This window comes from Rutidosis leptorrhynchoides, chromosome 9 (genome assembly GCF_046630445.1).
Source record: "Rutidosis leptorrhynchoides isolate AG116_Rl617_1_P2 chromosome 9, CSIRO_AGI_Rlap_v1, whole genome shotgun sequence".
NCBI classification, from domain to species: domain Eukaryota; kingdom Viridiplantae; phylum Streptophyta; class Magnoliopsida; order Asterales; family Asteraceae; genus Rutidosis; species Rutidosis leptorrhynchoides.
This window is the reverse complement of record NC_092341.1, coordinates 31,898,334-31,920,902: the sequence shown is the minus strand read 5'-3', so window position 1 is coordinate 31,920,902 and position 22,569 is coordinate 31,898,334. Positions and strand designations below refer to the sequence as shown.

At 31.3% G+C, this 22,569-nt stretch overlaps 1 protein-coding gene across 2 annotated transcripts; it reads left to right on the top strand.

The window, feature by feature from the left end:
* The first annotated feature begins 17,653 nt into the window (after nt 1-17,653).
* LOC139867323 (PIGF/3-ketodihydrosphingosine reductase fusion protein-like) lies at nt 17,654-21,707 on the top strand. Of its 2 annotated transcripts, none has more exons than XM_071855685.1 (8): nt 17,654-17,985; nt 18,912-18,977; nt 19,090-19,132; nt 19,401-19,455; nt 19,736-19,784; nt 20,315-20,382; nt 20,586-20,694; nt 21,512-21,707. In XM_071855685.1, exons 1-8 carry the CDS (start codon nt 17,821-17,823, stop codon nt 21,623-21,625), a joined length of 669 nt encoding a protein of 222 aa, XP_071711786.1. In that variant the 5' UTR covers nt 17,654-17,820; the 3' UTR covers nt 21,626-21,707. The 2 variants fall into 2 exon arrangements, with proteins under 2 accessions (XP_071711786.1, XP_071711785.1); XM_071855684.1 differs by having other exon boundaries at nt 20,315-20,475.
* Nucleotides 21,708-22,569: the final 862 nt, after the last annotated feature.

Below are 22,569 nucleotides of genomic sequence, written 5' to 3'. Positions count from 1 at the left end.
ATCTAATAAGCATTCGTTCCAGATTAACTAGACATGATTCAAATGTATCACCGAAGACTGAAAAGTCATCCATGAAAACTTCCATGCATTCTTCTATCATGTCGTGAAAAATTGCCATCATACACCTTTGAAAGGTTGCAGGGGCGTTGCAAAGTCCAAATGGCATGCGTTTGTAAGCAAAAGTACCATAAGGGCACGTGAATGTGGTTTTCTCTTGATCTTCAGGTGCTATTGGAATTTGAAAATATCCGAAAAATCCATCTAGAAAACAATAGTAACTATTTCCGGCTAATCTTTCCAACATTTGATCTATGAAAGGTAAGGGAAAGTGATCTTTTCTGGTGGCGTCATTTAATTTTATATAATCAATACACACACGCCATCCTGTTACAGTCCTAGTAGGAATAAGCTCATTTTTCTCATTTGTAATGACAGTCATGCCACCCTTCTTAGGCACGCATTGAATTGGGCTTACCCATGGACTATCAGAGATTGGATAAATTAGACCTGCATCTAGCAGTTTAATAATCTCTTTCTTAACTACATCTTGCATATTAGGATTTAGTCTTCGTTGGCGTTGCACATACGTTTTATGACCTTCCATAAGGATTTTATGTGTGCAATACGAAGGACTTATTCCTCTAATATCATGAATCTTCCATGCAATGGCTGGTTTATGAGCTTTCAACACAGAAATGAGTTGTGATTTCTCATTTTCAGTAAGAGAAGACAATATTATTACAGGTAATTCAGATTCACCATGTAAATAAGCGTATTCTAAATGGTTTGGAAGTGGCTTTAACTCTAATTTCGGTGGTTCTTCTATCGATGATTTATATCGATATCTGTCTTCTTCTTTTAGCATTTGAATTTCTTCTGTTGTTGGTTCATATCCATTAGCTATAATTGTAGCTAACATTTCAACTTCATCAATTGGTTCATTACCTTCTCCTAAAGAACATTCTCCTGTTCCTTGTAATTCTGGAAATTCTTCTAATAATTCTGCATGTGCATCTATAGTTTGAATATAATAACATATATCATCTGCAGATTGTGGTTGTTGCATTGCTCTATCAAATAAAAAGATAACACTCTCATCCTCTATACTTATGGTCAATTTCTTACCGAACACGTCTATCATTGCTTTAGCCGTGTTTAAGAATGGTCTTCCTAATATGAGAGGAACTTGAGAATCTTCTTCCATGTCCAGAACAACAAAATCTACTGGAAATACTAAAGTACCAACTTTAACTAGCATGTTCTCCATTATCCCTCTAGGATATTTTATTGATCTATCGGCTAGTTGTATGCTTATTCTGGTTGGTTTCAATTCTCCAAGGTCTAGTTTAGCGTATAGTGAATACGGCATTAGATTTATACTAGCACCTAAGTCTGCCAATGCTTCTATTGAACTAAGACTACCCAGAAAATATGGAATTGTGAAACTTCCTGGATCAGATAATTTTTCTGGTATCTTATTCAACAGTACTGCTGAACAATTAGCATTCATGGTAACAGCCGAGAGTTCTTCCATTTTCTTTCTATTTGAGATTAGATCTTTCAAGAATTTAGCATATCTAGGCATTCCTGAAATCACATCAATGAAAGGAAGATTTACATTTATCTGTTTAAACATATCCAAGAATTTGGATTGCTCGGCTTCAAGTTTCTCTTTCTTCATTTTACTCGGGTAAGGAAGTGGTGGTTGGTATGGTTTAACATAAGGTTTAGCCTTAACTGAGTTATCTTCATTAACCTTTTCAACTACCGGTTCTTTTTCCTTATCTTGATTAGGTTGTGGTTCTTGTAGAGTAGGAATAGCTTCATCAGAAGTTACAAGTATTTCAGGTGGTTTAAGTGTTGTACCACTTCTTGTGGTAATGGCTTTAGCTGTTTCATTCCGGGGGTTAGCATTTGTATCACTAGGTAGACTTCCCGGTTTTCTTTCACCTATTAAGCTTTCTAGGTTACTTACTTCTTGTTCCAGATTTTGAATAGAAGCTTGTTGATTTCTAAATGCTTGAGCATTTTGTTCATTGGTTTGTTTTTGAGATGTGAAAAACTGCGTTTGAGTTTCAACTAGCTTCGTCATCATATCTTCTAAATTTGGCTTTTTATCATCGGTTTGTTGTGGTGGTTTGTTTTGAAAATTAGGTCTTTGCTGATTGTAATTATTATTGGATACTTGTTGATTGCTAGGACCTTGTTGGTAGTTGTATGGAATATTTCGGTTATAGTTCTGATTTTGATTATAAATAGCTCTTGGCAGTTGATAATTATTCTGATAATTATTTCCAGGCCTTTGGTTTATGTATGAAATATTCTCTCTTTGTTCCATTGTGAATTCAATACTGAGACAATCTTTTGTCAAATGTGGTCCTCCACACTGCTCACAACTAATTCGTATTGAGTGTATATCCTTAGTCATCTTTTCCATTCGTTTCTCGACAGCATCTATCTTTGCAGAAATGGAATCTAAGTCATGGCTAGAATCGGCTCTAGCTGCTTTAGATGATCTAACTATATCTCTTTCTTGGTGCCACTCATGTGAGTGGGAAGCAGTGTTATCAATAATTTTGTAAGCATCAGTTTCTGTTTTCTTCATAATGGAACCACCAGCTGCTATATCTATGTCTTTTCTTGTAGTGATGTCGCATCTTTGGTAGAATATTTGTACTATTTGACAGGTGTCTAAACCATGTTGCGGACATCCTCTTAATAACTTTCCAAATCTTGTCCACGCCTCATATAGAGTTTCATTTGGCTTCTGTGTGAATGTAACAATTTCTCCTTGAAGTCTTACGGCTTTAGATGCAGGAAAGAATTGTTTAAAAAAATTTTCAACTAAAACATCCCATGTATCAATCGCCCCTTCAGGTAACGATTCCAACCAATCTTTGGATTCTCCCTTTAAAGTCCAGGGAAATAACATGAGATATATCTGTTCATCCTCAACTTCTCTTATTTTAAATAGTGTGCAGATCCTATTAAAGGTACGTAGATGTTCATTTGGATCTTCCTTCGGCGCACCACTAAATTGGCATTGATTAGTCACCATGTGTAGAATTTGTCCTTTGATTTCATAATCTGGCGCATTAATGTCTGGATGAGTAATTGCGTGACCTTGGCCAGTGCGTTTAGCTCTCATTCGGTCTTCCATATTTAAAGGTTCTGTTACTTCCATAATTGAATTTGTTGAATCGGAATCACTAGAGGATTCTGATTTAATGGTTCGTTCCTCAACAATATCTGTTTGAATGATTGGTGGTTCCGGAGGAAAATTTAATGGTTCGGGATCTATGAATCGTCCCTGAATATTCTCCGGATTCTCAATTGTGAGGTCGGGTTCAAAAAATGGATTATCGGAAATTTGAACTGGAGTACTTGGTCGACTGGATGACGATTCTAAAGAAAAATCAACGGCGGTAATATTTGCTAAATGTCTTGATCTAGTTACAGGTGGCGAACGTACAAAAGGTGGTGAACGTCTTGCTCGGTGCGTTCACTTAATATCCTATTAGTTTTTAAAAGGAAAGAAAAATTATAATAAGTTATCCAATCAATAGACTTTCCTGATTTTGCCCACGTTTCGAATAGCCAAAAGATGCAGCAGAGGGGCAGGATTCGTTTGGTCTCAATATAATTGAGGACTGTTTGGCTCCAATAACCCGGTCCACGTACAAATCCAACTATTACTACGAACCAGAAAATTTTGATGTCTATCAATTTAACTGCTTAAAATAAATTTTCGTAATTTTAAGAAATTTAGATAAGAAGTAGAATAAAAATCTATGTCCTAAAAACTAGAATAGCGAGAAATAAGAAAGAAAAAGAGTGCGTCGAAAAAGGTCGAAAAAGAAAAATAAAAGGTGACGGAAAAATAAAAGAAACTTATAAAACTTAAAAACACTTGACTAATCTAACCTTATTACTACAACTAACTTAAAATTATAATCGCAAATTGAAATTACTAATTGGAATGATAATTGATACATAGGTAAAAGGTGTCTAAAAATATTAAAGCTTACAAGAAAAACTATATCCCAAATGGCAGTAACTTAAAAAGAAACTAAAACTTAAAAAGGCGTCGCAAAATTCTAAAGCACCTAAATCTTAGTCTAAAGAAAAAGCACTTAAGAGATTTTATGGCAAAGCCTAAAAATCTAGAAGTAAAAATAACTATGGCAAAAACTATGAGTTAAAAATAAATACGAGCGAAAAATACAAAAATTATGCTAAAACTATTAAAAAGGGACAAATTATAAAAATATACAAAAAGTTGTAAAAAGTACAATTTTTATAAAAATATTATTTTTATATTATTTATTTAATAAAACTATTAATTTTAAACTTTAAATAACTAATTAAACATAAAAATACAAATTAAATATAAAAACTAAATTAAATTATAAAATATATAACCCTAATTAGGGTTTAAATATATTAATAATAATAATTATCCGTAATTAATGCAGTACGATGTCAAACTGTGGCGTTCAGCAGGGCTCATGCGATCGCATGAGTCCTAAGTTACCCAGCCATGCGATCGCATGGACTAGAGTTTCGGGCCAGTTACTGGGCTGCTACAGTACTGGACTCGAGTGTTTTTTTTTTTTTTTTTCCTGATTTGTGTTTTATTTTTCTGTTTTATATATTTATATAATATATTTATATAAATTAAATAAAACTTATATTTTTATAAAATAAAGATAAAGAAACTTTTATAGAACTTAAATATTTAACAAATTCTTAAAAATATTTATATTTTTATTTTACTTTTTATATTTTAGAATATTTAAAACGTATTTTTACAAAAGCGTATTTTTTTATAAAAGTAAAAATAAAAATCTTTTTTTTATATAGCGTTGCGCTTTCGGCTTTTAAGCTAGATTTGTCCCCGGCAGCGGCGCCAAAAATACTTGATAGTTAAAGCTAAGGGGTATAAAATACTATTAAATTTTACAAGGAAATACTATTAAATACGATACAATTTTACACAAGATATTTATTTATTTAAAGAATGGATATACTTAAACCTTGCTACAACACTTATAGGCAGTGTACCTAATCGTACAGTAGTGTAGTTTTTAGTAAGTCCGGTTCGTTCCACAGGGAAAATCTTTAAACAAAGCTTAACGCTATATTAGTTTACTTTTATAAAAATACAAATATATATATAAGTAATATTATTATTATAAAGGGGGGTTTTTACCGTTTAATGACCGGTTTGTCGATTTTAAAACTTTAGTCGCAGTTAAAACCAAATTTAAAATAATAAATAAATACAAGACTTAATTTAAAGCGTAAAGTAAATAACGATAATGAAATTGCGAATAATAAAAGTGCGATAAAATAAACTTGCGATAATTAAAAAGTACGATAATTAAAAGTGCAATTAAATACAATAACAATAAAAATGCGATAATTAGAAGTGCAATTAAATATAAAATAAAGGAAATTAAATATGAAATAAAAGAATTATGCTTATTTAAACTTCCGTAACCATGATGTTTGACGTGTTGATTTTAGTTTTATGCCCATGGGTTAATTGTCCTTTGTCCTGGATTATTTAATATGTCCGTCTGGTTTTTGTCCATAACAGTCCATCAGTCATAAATATAAAGTGCGAGTGTCCTCGTCAAATTATCCTTATACCCGAAGTTAAATATTCCAACTAATTGGGGACTTAAACTGTAACAAGATTTTAATACTTTGTTTAATAATTACACCAGGATGTCGACTGAGTGTAACCCAAGGTTTTAATATTTTGTTATCAATTATACCAAGTGTTCTTGTACATAATTTCACCCCTGTTTTAATTATTCTAGTGGCTATTAATCCATTCCCGTGTCCGGTTAAATGAACGATTATTCGTACATATAAATACCCCGCCCATCGTGTCCGATCGAGTGTATATGGTAATTTATAGGGACGCCCAATTGTAAATCTTTATATTAACATTAACAAACTATCATTTAGTTAAACAAATATAAAGCCCATTAATAGCCCATAGTCTAATTTCCACAAGTGTCGTTCTTTTGTCCAAACCCCAATTATGGTACAAAGCCCAATTACCCAATTTTAGTAATTAGCCCAACATCATGATTACTTCGGATTAAATAAGCATAATAATAACTTAGCTACGAGACATTAAATTAAAAAGGTTGAACATAACTTACAATGATTAAAAATAGCGTAGCGTTACACGGACGGAATTTCGACTTACACCCTTACAACATTCGCTAGCATACCCTTATTATTAGAATTATAATTAAAATTAAAATTAAAATATAAATTATAAATATAAATATTACGTATGAATGGAGAAGAGAAAGATATATGTTTTTGCGTTCACCAAACTGCGAATTTATAGGAGATGTGGCCTGACTTTTCATGCCATGCGATCGCATGGACTTTCTTCTTCCTGGCCATGCGATCGCATGGCCAGCTGGGAGAGCTCACATGTTGCTTGTTTCCTTGTGCCGACGTTTTATAAATATAATATAATATATATATTAATTTTAAGAATTAATTATATATTATATTATATTCATATGCATAGTTGACTTGTAATTTTTAGTCCGTTGCATCGAGCGTTGAGAGTTGACTCTGGTCCCGGTTCCGGATTTTCGAACATCCTTGTGTACAATTTAATATCTTGTACTTTGCGTTTTGAATCTTGTACTCTTGTAATTTTGAGACGTTTCTTATCAATAATTGGAACCTCATTGATTGTATTTTGTACTTTTGAGCTTTTTGGTCGTTTGCGTCTTCAATTCGTCAAATCTGTCTTTTGTCTTCCCCCTTTCATTATTTAAACGAATATCACTTGTAAATAGAACAGTTGCAACTAAAAGCTTGTGTTTCTTGAGGAATAATGCTATGAAATATATGTTCGTTTTTAGCATTATCACCCCCTCAACTCATATTTTAAAGTATTCATCAATATGCTGCATCCAGTTCTGATTCTCGATATACTTCTAACTTTCATATCGGTCATTTTTCTTTTTTATCTACCGCCGGAAGAATCTATTTACTTCTACTATACTCTTGGGTTTATAGTGTTTCTAGTTCTCCCGTGTCTTTATATTACTATATGCATCGATATATATGGTTTATAATTTCTGGTTGTCGTTGGGCTTTATATGTTCCCTTATATTTCAAAGTCTCTGCTTCTGTCTTCTATAATCATTATCATTCACAGTTAATGCTCTCTTTTATTTGCTGCAATTTATACCCCAATTTCTATTTCGGAGTTTTGTCCTTTTGTTTCTTCTTCTTGCAATTAAGCACCGCTTGTAATGGTCCAGAATTTACAGATATGAATTTCGGAATGAACATTGTTAATGTTCTAAGAAGAAAATTGTGATGGCACGATCTTGACTTGTCAAATTACTAGAATACCTTGGAAAATGTCGAATCATCAAGAAATATTTTCTTGATATTTTAGAGGTTAAATAGAATACAAGAGTCGTATAACGTGGCACATGATGATGTTATGATCTGTGAGTCATCACGTTCCATTTAGAAACTCAGCATGACTTACTATAATATAATCACATTGATCAAGTGTCATTATATTATACTAATTCATGCTTCAGTTCTCAACACTACTTCAAAATATTCCTATTTTAAACTTGAATGTTTCAGAATTTAGAAACTAAAATAGTTTCTTTTATGATGTAATACAGATAGCGCGAAGAGGTAAATGATTTCAAATAAGAAAAATTTAGAAAATATCTTCAGAAATATGGAGGATATTTATAATGAAAGATATGATGATATTTTAGAATTTCTAATATCAGAGGATGATGAAGAATATTGTTCGCAGAGGTTTAGAGTCAGGAGCAAGGTATTCGTTAATGACTTCAGCAGGTACTGAATCATTTGGATCCTTTGAAGTCAGGTTCAGTCTTTGTAATTTGTCCACAGCCTCCTTCCTACTTTGCTCAATCCGTTTTCCAGTTCTAAAACTTCTCTTTTTCTGCGCTTTGCCAGCACACTTCATCATTATCATCTAGCTTTTACCGTTTAAATTCGTTTATAGTTTTTGCTGCTTCATCAACATTTTTTTTTTCGGAGAACCAATTCGTAGTTCGGAGTGTTTTTCAGAAACTTCACATTCAAATTAAGTCCAGAAGATAGACGTTATATATACACATATAACTGTTGGCGTAGACATGCTGCGAGATTTCAAAATACTGATTGCTAATTCCCAATGATTCGTATGGCAATTCTCATTACAAGATGCGAATGAGTAAATGATGGGGTTTCAATGAATAATTATAATGACTTTTTGGAGAGGCTAAAGTCAAAGGGTAATGAAGTTGTTGGTACATCTTCTAATAATGTGGTGGAATGTAAAAGGTTCCCTGGTAACGATGGTGTATATCTCAAGGTTATAATAAGGTTAGTCTGACTGAAGAGTCGAAGTTGACTTGCTGGAGTTGTGACAAAACTGGCTACTTTGAATAAGAGTCGCAAAGTTATTTTTGCTAATAAATGCCAAAGAATCTGACGCGGATACGTTGTTTAAACTTTTACTTTGGTTTCAAGAGTTTTTCGGATACATAACTGTGGGTAACATGTGGTTGGATCATCATCTCGATTGCTCATCATTCGAAGTGTCTTCAGAAATTTTCGAAGGGTTTGAACACAGATTGTAATTGTTAACATACATTTGATGTTCTAACACAGTTTTGAAGTCAAAAAATAGCTTGTGAAAGATGTAAGGATCTAAGAGTGATGATTTTGGTCATATCTCAAGTTGAATTTTGAGATTTCAAAATCAGAATATGTAATTAAATTTTGAATGAGTATGGTTGTTTTGATTTCTATAAAAGAATGTATATTGTTGTGAAAGTAGGGAGTATAATGGATGATTTGCTGAATCAGATTCGAAGAATGTAACATATTAATTGTGAATTTATATATCTCTCGGGTATTACTTACCCGTTAAAAAAAAATTTCACAATTAATATTTTGTACAAAAGAATTTTATTACAGTCTTTATGAAAATATATATATGTATCTTTTCTTCAGATGTAACATAGATTTAATGAGTTAATGTTAAATTAAACTCATTTGATTTACGGTTGAAACTAGAATTGAATAATCCCTAAAGGCTTTAAAAAGTACATAACTTTTACGCAGTATTTCTTTAATGACATTGAAATTATGAATCAATACTTCGTTATTTGTTGATGTATGATGTTCGGTTCGTGGAATTCTTGTGAATTTCGCAAAGTACGAATGATGTTATCTGAAAATTTTCGGGTACATCGATGATGAAAGTGTAAAATCAAATATATACTTGATTTATTATGAATTGGAATTTGTTGAATTTCGACAGAGATTGTAGTTAACGCTGGTTAAGTTGCGGCCGAAGGACGTACATTATTGCATATTTGTAATATGAATTAACCAAGTAGTTAAGATTCACACACAATAGCTTAGCACGGAAAGATTTATTTCAATATATATATATATATATATATATATATATATATATATATATATATATATATATATATATATAATATACATATAATTTCTTCAGAGGGAATGAGTTAATTCTTCATAACTCGTTGATACAATATACACGTTATTGATTCGTAATGATGTCCACAATGATTCTTGAACTGACGGAGTTTGTGATGTTATCTGTGTTGTTGATTCGGATGTTGATTGTACTGACGATGCTGATAACGCTGACGGTACTGTTGATGCTGTTGGTAAAGCAAGTTTAACTTGTTAATCACACACCATTTTTGTCAGGGTTTCTACTCTTCCTTCTATCATTTTGGTTCGCTTAACTGATTTATGGTTAGGGCTAGATTAGATAACCTCTAAGACTTTAGAGATTACATAATCGCCGCGGAATGTTTCTCCAATGAAGTTATGAATTAATACTTCGTCAGTTATTGTTGTTGGTACTCCTTGGTATCTATGGTGCGTATGACGTTGATGCTCGTGGGACAGATTGTGAAGTTAAGGTTTACGACGCGGTTGTGGTTGGAGGTGGTAATGGTACTGTTGGCGTTGATGATGGTGGTACTGGTTATGCTGCTGATGCTGCTGCTGGTGTTTGTAATCTCTGCACCATATTCTCCAAAGCCACTCCCCGAGCGCGAAGCTCGTTGACTTCTTCTATTACACCGAGGTGATTTTCGGTTCGGATGAGAGGATAAATAAAATCTAAAATTTGATGTAATATATAATCGTGACGAGATATTCTGGAAATGAGCGAGAAAATGGTGTTTCGGACAGGTTCGCCGGTAAATGCTTCAGGTTCTTCGTCAAGAGGGCAATGTGGTGGATGGAAGGGATCACCTTCTTCTTGTCTCCAATGATTGAGGAGGCTACGAACCCATCCCAAATTCATCCAGAATAGGTGATGACTGATTGGTTGATCTATTCCGGTCACACTGCTTTCGGAGCTTGAATGGGATTCCATTTCGGAATCTGAGTGACTTGAACTGATGACGAATTCTATTTCGTACGATTGGATAAAGGATTTATTTTTTTCGATATCAAATGATTTTGGCTAACGGATGGTATTCTAATTACATAGAATATACATATATATATATATATATATATATATATATATATATATATATATATATATATATATGTATATAGATCAAAAGATTTCGTAGATTACGAAGGACTTTGCGGGATATGTCAGGCAAAGTTTAAAGTAACAGATACGATAAGATATGATTTAGCAGATATGCTAAGATATGAATTTTTGTCTATACACTATTCATGCAATCAATGCAGCAAGACGTGTCTTAGACTAAAAATGATAAGCAGGTAATTTCCTGAGGATGATAAGTAGTTAATTTTCGACACAAAATGATAAGCAAAACTTTTGACATGCAGACACGGTCGAAGTCCAGACTCACTAATGCATCCTATCGACTTATTAGTTAGACACACTAATGCAGACCTGGTTCGCTAAGACCACCGCTCTGATACCAACTGAAAGGACCCGTTCATATACATTATAAACGATTCACAATAGTTGATTACATTGCGAGGTATTTGACCTCTATATGATACATTTTACAAACATTGCATTCGTTTTTAAAAGACAAACTTTCTTTACATCGAAAATTGACAGGCATGCATACCATTTCATAATATCCATTATCCAACTATAAATTGATTTAATAATAATCTTTGATGAACTAAATGACTCGAATGCAACGTTCTTTGAAATATGCTATGAAAGACTCCAAGTAATATCTTTAAAATGAGCAAATGCACAGCGGAAGATTTCTTTAACACCTGAGAATAAACATGCTTTAAAGAGTCAACCAAAAGGTTGGTGAGTTCATTAGTTTATCATAATCATTTATTTCCATCATTTTAATAGACCACAAGAATTTCATTTCCAGTTCTCATAAATATACGTCTCATGCATAGAGACAAAAATAATCATTCATATGGTGAACACCTGGTAACCGACATTAACTAGATACATATAAGAATATCCCCTATCATTCCGGGATCCTCCTTCGGACATGATATAAATTTCAAAGTACTAAAGCATCCAATACTTTGGATGGGGTTTGTTAGGCCCAATAGATCTATCTTTAGGATTCGCGTCAATTAGGGTGTTTGTTCCCTAATTCTTAGATTACCAGACTTTAATAAAAAGGGGCATATTCGATTTCGATAATTCAACCATAGAATGTAGTTTTAATTACTTGTGTCTATTTCGTCAAACATTTATAAAAGCGCATGTATTCTCAGTCCCAAAAATATAAAGGGTAAAAAGGCAAATGAAACTCACCATACTGTATTTCGTAGTAAAAATACATATAACGTCATTGAACAAGTGCAAGGTTGGCCTCGGATTCACGAACCTAAATTAATTATATATATTTATGTGTTGGTCAATATTTGTCTAACAAATTAGGTCAAGTCATAGTGTACCACAATCCTAATGCTCGAGACTAATATGCAAAAGTCAACAAAAGTAAATTTGACTCAAAATAATTTCCAAAAATCTATACATGATTAATATATAGTTTAAATATCGTCGTTTTATATTTTTAAATATTTTTTAAAAGATTTATTAGAGTAAATAATATAATTTATTTATTAATAAATAAAATTTTATATTAAATTTATATAATAAAATATACTTTTATATATATTAAGTAATAAAATTTATAGGGTTCATTTAATATCATAAAGATAATATGATGGGTATTATTAAAGTAAGTTATTACACGTAGTAAAATATGTTTGTATCACATATTTATTTGATAAAATAATATCTATAATGATAGTAAGTAAAAGTTGTATTATTTTGTAATAATAATAATAATTATTATAAAAATATCAATATTTATAATTACTAAGATGACATTATGATAAAACGATAATTCTAATTATGATAACTTTAATATTTACGATAATTTTTAATATTATCTTTAAAATAATAATTCTATTTAAAATAATAATAATAATGATGTTTTATAGTAACAATGACATTTCTATTAAAATGATAATTTTTGTTAAAATGATAGTTTTAATACTAACGATACTTTTAATAATAATAGTAATGATAAAAATAATAAGAACGATAATTTTATCTAAATCAATATCTTATAATATTTTAATTTCATCATGATACTCTTACTCATTATTTCCTAATCGTTTCGTTTAATAGCTTTTAATCGTCTTTTATATCGTGTTCATAATAATGATAATAATAGTAATCAAAATAATTAGGTGTTACAAATATTTGTTTTAATTACACTAATATTAATAATGATAGTTACTATAACATTATTAACGATAATACTAATAATTATCTTAATGATAATATAGTAATAATAATAATAACAATAACAATAACCATTTTTAAATAATGATATATATATATATTAATAATGATAATAATAATAATAATAATACTAATAATAATAATAATAATAATAATAATAATAATTGGATAATAATAATAATACTAATTATAACTTTAACGATAATAACGATAGTAATAATAAAAAAATAACAATTTTTAATGATAAATTCCTTTTATTGATAAAGATAATAATAAGATAAAACTAGAACGACGATAAAAACGACGATAATAATAATCATTTTTAATAAAAATATCGAAAATTCAATTGATTATAACTTCTAATCCGTTCATCGAAATCATTCGATATCTAAAGGAAAAATTCTTAATTTTTCGCTAGCTTTTCAAGGACATGCATATCTTATACCTTATCTCAACCGCAAGTGTAACTAATTCAATATTCAACCTACCCTGTCTAAGGGCAATATCAAAAGTACAAGCATGCATAATCCTAAATACTCGAGCACTAGTCAGAGATACACTATTAGTATGTAAAAGTTAAATTATGAGTACTCACGTATCAATATTGAGATTCAATATTGCAGGAAAGGTACGTAGACGCAACGGAAATGATAAACAATATATTGACCTCACGAGCATACCCATGAACCATACTCAATCACCTCCATAGCTATAACCCATAATTTCCTTAATCCTATCCTACTCGAAAAATAATTTCGAAACCACTCGGACAGCACTCCGTCGTAATATTTTATGTATACTAATAATATCTTGAAATATTACGGAGTAAATATATATATGTAAATCGATTGAGAGAGTTTAGAGAAAAATATTTTCAAGTTTCTATGAAATAATGAAACCTATTGAATTCTATTTATAATAGATTTTTGAATTATTAAAGTGAATTATTAAAGTATGAATTATTAAAGTGAATTATTAAAGTATGAATTATTAAAGTGAATTATTAAAGTATGAATTATTAAAGTATGAATTATTAAAGTGAATTATTAAAGTTAAAGTAAAGTAAAAATAAAGTAAAGGTAAAGTTTAAGTATAGTAAAAGTATAAAACTATGTACGTATAATACGCGTATAAATATATATAATATTAATTTAAATCGTTATATATATTTAATAAAATAAAATATAAATATCGTTATCTTTATCATACTAGTTAAGTAATGAGTTGTCAAAAGTGGTTCTAGATATTTATAAAAGTTATATACGTTTTAATAATAAAGTTCTTTTTAAACTGAAAACGTTTTTGTACGTTTGAAACTAAATAGATCAATCGAGTCTTTATGAGATTCAATCTTCCACTATCCTTTGTCTAGTTCTCAATGATTGACAATTTGTTCTTATTTATAAATCACTTTACCATTTTCTGAATATTGTTAAAATGGAAAGATTTCTCAAATCAACGTGGGCCTTTCAACAGAGACTTGTAATCATAATTCAATATATCTGATAATTCAATCATTTGATCTTATCTTTTAATTCCATTGATAAACATTTTGAAACAGATACAATCATATAAAGTATTTAATCTAATATTTTGTTTACGTTTCAAGTTATAATATATATACACATATACATATATAATCATATTCATTTAATGGTTCGTGAATCGTTGGAACTTGGTCGAGGTTGAATGAATGTATGAACATAGTTTAAAATTGTTGAAATTTAACTTATCAAATATTGCTTATCGTGTCGGAAACATATAAAGATTAATGTTTAAATTTGGTTGGAAATTTCCGGGTTGTCACAAAATATATATACTTAATATAGGTTCGTGAAGCCGAGGCCAATCTTGCACTTGTTCAATGACGACATATGTATTTTTACTACGAAATACAGTATTGTGAGTTTCATTTGCTCACTTTTTAAATGCTTTTGCAATTATATATTTTTGGGATTGAGAATACATGCGCTGCTTTTATAAATGTTTTACGAAATATACACAAGTAATCGAAACTACATTCTATGGTTGGATTATCGAATCGAATATCACCCCTTTTAGCTTGGTAGCTTAAGAATTAGGGAACAGACACCCTAATTGACGCGAATCCTAAAGGTAGATCTACGGGCACTGACTCCCCCCATACTGGAAAATGGTATGCTTTAGTACTTCGAGTTTATATTAATACAGATGGATTTCTGTTTTGGGGATATTCTATATGCATTATGTTAATGTCGGTTACCAGGTGTTCAATCCATATGAATGATTTTTAAACATTTGCGAGTGTATGATTATTGAATAAAGGAAATCTTGTGGTCTATTAAAATTATGGAAATGATTGATTACGATAAACTAATGAACTCACCAACCTTTTGGTTGACATTTGAAAGCATGTTTATTCTCAGGATTGAAAGAAATCTTTCGCTGTGCATTTGCTCATTTTAAAGATATTACTTGGAGTCATTCATGACATATTTCGAAAGACGTTGCATTCGAGTCGTTGAGTTCATCAAGATTATTATTAAGTCAATTATGATTGGATGTATTATGAAATGGTATGCATGCCGTCAACTTTCGTTGTAAAGAAAGTTTGTCTTTTAAAAACGAATGAAATGTTTGTAAAATGTATCATATAGAGGTCAAATACCTCGCAATGTAATCATATGTTGTTGTATTCGTCCTTATGGATTAGGACGGGTCGTCTCACAATTAATTCAATCTTGAACATTAATAAGAATTGAACCCGAGCTTTCTACTTTATTAGAAATTCGGTGGTCACTTGGCTATGCCCAAATGGTTGAATATGTTATTATTGTAAAACTAAATTACCAAAGTTTTTGACAACCCGTAAAAACAACTTATGGTGATTGGTAGATAAAAAACTTAATACATTCAAGACTGTAAAAACCAACTAAATAACCATAGTTTTGAATAATAAATTATTATGAAATATTTTTATTTTCATGTGACATTGATGAAAATGTTGCACAGACACACGTTGAAAAGCAATAGAATCAGAGGACAGATTACAAATGGCCAAAATCACAACCTTCAGAACGTGGCCAGATGGCATTAGACCGGCCAAGTCATGCAGCTTTAGAATCACGAGCAAGCCAGTGCCACCATTATAAACCCTTATCTTTATTCTGGCTACAACTATTCGTTTTAACATTTTTTTTTTTTTTCCCTCACTTTTAGCCCTCTATAAACGAAAATATAACACATAATGACTCGTCAGCATATATGCATAAGATAATTTTTTTAAAAGCAGTTTAGGATCACTTGGAGGGACTAAACCACTCAGACGATTATCTTCCGCAGTTGCATAACTCGCCCTCAACTGCTGCCCTGGAAGAAACTCGGACCAAATCGAGAACATGGCCGGTAAACTCCCCCTCTCGCTACCCTCGTAACGCAATGTGCGAAATGCGATCTTGGGTGGATTTCAAGATCAGAAAATAACCTCGTGTGCAATGTTGTATACCCCGAGAGTCGAACTCATGACCTCTAACAAAGAATGTCAGACCACTATCACTTGAGCTACAACACAATGTGTGCGTATGGTACGTAGAGCTTGGAGGACCCGTAATTAGGGGTGATATACGAGGGGCAACGAGCCAGCTACACCCTTTGTAATTTTGTCCCCACGAACTATAAAAAAAGAATTTTTTTTTTTTTTTTTTTTTTTTTTTTTTTTTGTCTTTCCATTAACTTAATCCCTGTCGATAATGTATGACTCAATGGGGAAAATGAAATATAAATTGTGTTGGATGTCGACAACACCCTTGCAGGTGTTTTCATTTCAAATCAACCGTTTAATTCGAAAAACTAATCGAATGAAAATCGAAAGAAAACCCCGAATAGAATTCAATTTCGAACCGGGTTTAATTCAATATAGAAATCTCAATTAGATTTTCGATTTACTTTTTTGAATTCAGTTAAACCAAAAATCAAATTCAATGCCAAATTAATAATATATCAATTGAACCCATGATTTTACTCTTCAAGTTATTATTTTATTACTAAAGGATATATTTGTCATTCAACATTTATCTGCAGGATTATTTTAGTCTTCTTACCGACTTCATTCATCAATTAATAGTACATAAAATTATTGCATATGTAGACGAGAAGCCAATTTCAAGACAAAGCTAAACATTAAAATTTTATAGTTATTTTGCTTTAAATTATATAAATTTATGGTCATTTTTAGTTTTGTCAGAAACTGATAGTTTCAAATTCAGTTTTTAATTCGATTTCATTTTTGAATCACTATTTAGTTATAAAAAATTTCAAATAGCAAACAGAATCAAATAAATCCAGTTAATCAAAAAATGAACTAATGAATACCCCTCACCCTAGTACATAACTATAAATTTTCGCCACAATCACAAACGCGATACGAAACCAATTCTAATATAAGCAGGTTTGGGTCGGGTTAACCCGGACCTACCTACGTACTAACTTTTACATGAGTTTGAATTACCCGATTACTTTTTGAATTAACCTGACATAGCAATCACTCAAACCTGACATAGCAATCACTCAAATAATTTCATAAAGTAATTAAAAAAATTAAAGATTGTTTTAAGGGGGTATTTTAACATATTAAAACATGTACTCCGTATTATTTATTTGTAATAATTGGCTAATAATAATCATCTTCACTAACTTCCTATTGTGTTAATAATAATAACTCCGTTACTAAACATTTTATACAACTACTTAAGCATTAACTATTTTCTTAAGCTAATAACCCTAAAGGCAATTTTATCCGTCACGATTCATATCAACACTTTTTTACCCGAACCCGAAATTTTATTGGGTTTTTTAAGCTACTGGTCCACATCAACGCAATCTAACCGGATCTAGGCTCAAAAAAGGTAAAGGTATTCGGGTTCGGGTAACTTCAATACCCGTAACGATCCGAAATCCCGCTCCAGATTCCGGCAACATCTAATCGCCGTGTTTCTCACCGATGATAACAACCTCAGATCGATTAAACTAACGTCCAAATGAAGAGTAAAAATATCACCGGCGTACAAAACCTATCACCTTCAAAGGTATTTGTTTCGCATTTGAGTAGCGGAATTGCTTTAGCATCATCGTTTTGGCTAGCAGTTAATGTTTTCTCCATTAATTTGATCGATCATCCATCTGAAACACTCCGTTTAATTTCGGTAATTAATCATTAGTTTCAGTTTTATTGTGATTTTGGAATATGAAAACTGTTATTATTATATGCGTTTCTTGTAGCAATGAATCGTTATTTGTTAATATGTCTTCTTGAATATAGTTTATACAAAATATAAAATATAAATATAAATATAAATAAATGTGTATGACATTTATTAGACTATAGCAAGTATTTATAAAGATATATTGGGTTGCTAAATTACACACCTTAGAAAGTTGTATCATTATTTTTTGAAAGCCTATAAAAAATTCAACATCACCAGACTTAGCCAGCCTGCAGGTCATCTGAAATATGAAATACATATTCGTTTGTCAAGTTTAAGTGTATAATTTTGCTAGCTACAACACATGCACATTATGGTTTTATGCATTTGGTGTGTCACTAATATTTTGGCTTATAAAATCGGACTATAAAAAGTACGATTTGCAATATTGTGGTCAAAACCATCCCATCCGGCAGTATGTAATTTCCTGATCACGACATGAAGTTACTTGAAATTTTTTGCTAGTAATGATTCGTTTCTTTTATAGTGTGATTGTCTAGTGTTCAAATTAGATCTGTTATCCTTGTCATTTATCAGGAACATGCTGCTAATCTGCTATATTATTATTTTAAATTACAATCTAATGTCATAAGTAAGCTCTAAATTTAAAAAACGCTTCATAGAATTATTGTAACACAAAATTGATCCCCATTTGGGACACTAATGTAGATAATATGCACAAAATAAATTACTGGAGGATAATGGTGTTCAAAAATTGTATTCAGTAGCATGTAATGGAATCGGAATCAGTATTTACTATTTAGAAACTATTTGAATGAATACTAAACAGTGCTTCATATATATCCACCCATCATTGAGAAAAACATATTCCTTTAATGACTGAATTTAATTTTTTTTTCTTGCAGCTGATTGAGATCCCAGTTGTGATTCTTGTATACAGTATATATCGGAAAGATAAGTACCAGAGTTCGGTAATTCATCATTTTGTTATTTATTTATTTTTTCAATTAATTGTGTTTTTATATTATATGTGAACAATTAAATGTTTAAGATTAACAAGGGTCCTAAAATTTTACATTGCAGTACTTGAAGGCTGTAGCTAGAGGTTTATTGGGAGTTCCTGTTGGTTAGTCTTTACTCTTACATCTTCATCTGTTGACACAAAAATCAAAATGTGTACGTACGTGTATATAATCATTGAAGTATATGGATAACAGGATAAGGACATGGGTATCATTCAGTGACATATTTATGGAAAACGTCTTACTCAGAGTTTATAAAACCTACTCACATGCATCTAAATTTTATTTACTCATCATGGTTTATTTATTATTAATTTTAATATTATATTATTATTATTATTAGAAGTATTAAAATATTAGCTTTATTTGTAGGTGCTGCCGCCAATGCACTTGGAGCTATTGCTTTAGGAGCACCTGTTGGTACTCAGTATGTACTTTTCATTTTATAAGAGGTTTCCCTTTGTATATTGTAATTTGGACAAATTTTTATTGATTTAAATCTGTTCTAAAAGGCCTTATATCAATCCTACATTTGTAACTTGAAATCGTAACATTATGTATTTCATAAGGCTAGCTCATAATCATATATTCTGATACTTGTTTATTACATATCCTATTATGTCTTCTGTAAACGAATATCTTTCAGTTGTTTGCTTTGTATAAGATTATGCATATGCAATACTAACTAAAAATTTTCATGAATGCAGATACTTTCAAAGAACTCTCAACTGGTCGCTTATGATGTCCGCATTTACTGTGAGTGTAAAGTTATAGAATTTACACTTTTTTTTTTATTCTTTTTTTTTTTTTAGCTTTGGCTAATTGGTATTATACTCCACCTGCAGATTAATTTATGACTTCGGTCGTCTTTTTGCTCTGTTCATAGTTTATGAAAAACATGGGCATGCAGGACACGGTGGCTAACGGGTCATAATGGGCTGGGTTATTAGCTAATATATTTTGTCTACTTTTTGGATTGTATAAACACTACATACATCAGATATGAAGATATGATACAGAATTTATAATTATAACAACGTTAAAATTTTATTAGAAAAAAACTAATTAGCAGGTTACGAACACTTGGTTATGGCATGGGATACTCTTAACACACTAACCTGTTTGACTTGTATCCTATTATCTTAAGTTAGCATTATTATATAGCCTGAATTAAGCTGTTTTAAGTTGAATGGTTTGAAGTTGCCACTCTTTACGATAGCCTATGTTCCTGTTTGTGATTTATGGTATCCAAGTCTTCTTTGTAATTGCTTATATTTTGATTGCAGGTTGTCCCTGCAGCTTGCGTATACGGTTCATCTTGGGTTGATTGGCATCGTATATTTGCACATACAACGTATGTTCTTGATTATATGAATCATTCACATGACAAAGATATAAGTAATGTGGGATTAGTATCTAATGCTCATCCATCAAAGCAAATAAATAAGTACAGTACTTATTATGAATACATTCAGATAGTAAAGTACATTTAATACTTCGGTTTGATATCCATTTTTTTTATGGGGTATGGTTACATATGCATTTTTTCACTTGCAGGCCAATCGAATCTATTGATTATATGATATGTTTGCCTGCACATGGTGCAATAATTGGAGCTTGGTTTGGGGCCTGGCCCATGCCACTTGACTGGGAAAGAGCGTGGCAGGTATCCTTTCGCTATGATTATACCTGGCAATAGAGACCCATACCCTCAAATTTGGGTCAATTGGGTCAAGATTTTGGGTCAATTGGGTCTTTAAAAAGGACTGGCAATTTAAACCCCAAAGGCCCAAACCTTAATAAAAGGTCCAATGGGTTTCTCTCCAACCTATTGGGTCCTATACAAAATATAAAGAAACAGGTCTAATGAGTATCAATTCCTAAAGATCAATAAATAGAGATAGGTCTAATGGGTCTTGTGAATTGGTCAAACGGGTCGAGCATAAAGATCATAATAAGTTTCAACCGTCAAACATTTATGAAAGCATTCATGGTTATATCATTTATTATTTATTTATTATCTATATTAAATTAATCAATATTCTCTTATATATATAATAATAAATAATAAATATAAATAATTATAACTAAAGTAATTTTTTTACCCATTTGACCCTCGACACGTTTCAACCTGTTACCCAACCTGACCCATTTCGGCCCGTTCAAAAATCTGACCCATTTCAACCCAAAACCGTTTTGACTCGTTACCCAAACCGACCCAACCTGACCCGTTTTCCAGGTAGGTACAGCAATAATATACGTATTAAGTACTGCACCCGTATGACAGGTTACATAAAAGTTGGAAACTCTGACCTATTCGATAACTTGTATTAGTTTTGTCATAAATGGGTCTGACAGGCTGAGAGTCCTTTAGAGTTTATTTTCAAAGCATACAACCTTCTAAATCATTTGGTTAAAAGATTCACATTATTCTTATTCTTCTTATTTTAGATGCTTTTTTTAATTCTTGTTATTATATACAGGAATGGCCAATTTCTGTAACTTATGGTGCTATCATTGGGTACTTGGTCGGATTATTAGCTTCTTTCAGTTCTGTACTCTTTCATCATTCACGTCAACACGTTAAGGGAGATTAGTGGGTTACTAGTTTTCAGTAAGTCACTTTTTATACAAAGTTTAATCTTGATAACTTACAAAACAGTTGTGCTTAAGGTAGTGTGAATCTTAAGGTAGTGTGAATCCTTGTGTTTTTATCTTCCAGAATTGGGAGAGATTAGAAAATATAACAGAATTTGTATTGTATTGTGTTCGTTATGTGTTAGGGTAAGAGATTTTTTTTTTTCTTTTTCTTTTTCCAATTATTATGATACAAACAATGATGACAGCAATCGTAATACATATATACAAGCGATGTATAGTTCAGCTTGGGTGCACTACATCAGTACATGTAATGCCTTTGGAGCATGTTTAATATCTGGCCTTAAAACATCATAAATTTTTTCTTTCATAGCTTAAATGATCAAACATCCAAACGGATGGCAATGGATGTGCGATCCATTAAATTGGATAGGGATGATCTTAATGAATGATAAACGGATATGGATATGTATGATGTAAAAAATTAGTGCATCGGATATGGATAACAATTTATCATTAATGGTATATCAAGTTATCACTCGAAATTCATATATACATATTTATCTATATATACACATACATTTATATATCTTATACATACTTATTATAAACTATCACAGTAAAACATACATACTTTACTCAATTTTGTTGAACATCAACATTACGAGTCACGGGGACTACCAAAAGAGTTCCGACCACTCGATTATATTCGTTCAACGTGTCAAGGATGTTCTACCGAACAACTGTCATAGGACAGACTCTGCGTGTAATCACCCTTGAGAAGCACCCCCCTGAACAACTGCCATAGGACATGAATGCATCCAGTGGAATTCGAACTCAAGACGTTCTGCACCCATGAACCAAGATATCCGGTGTACGGTTCGGACAATGCCTACTTGGTATTAAAATTATATGGGGTACTATCTATAAATTTAATACAACA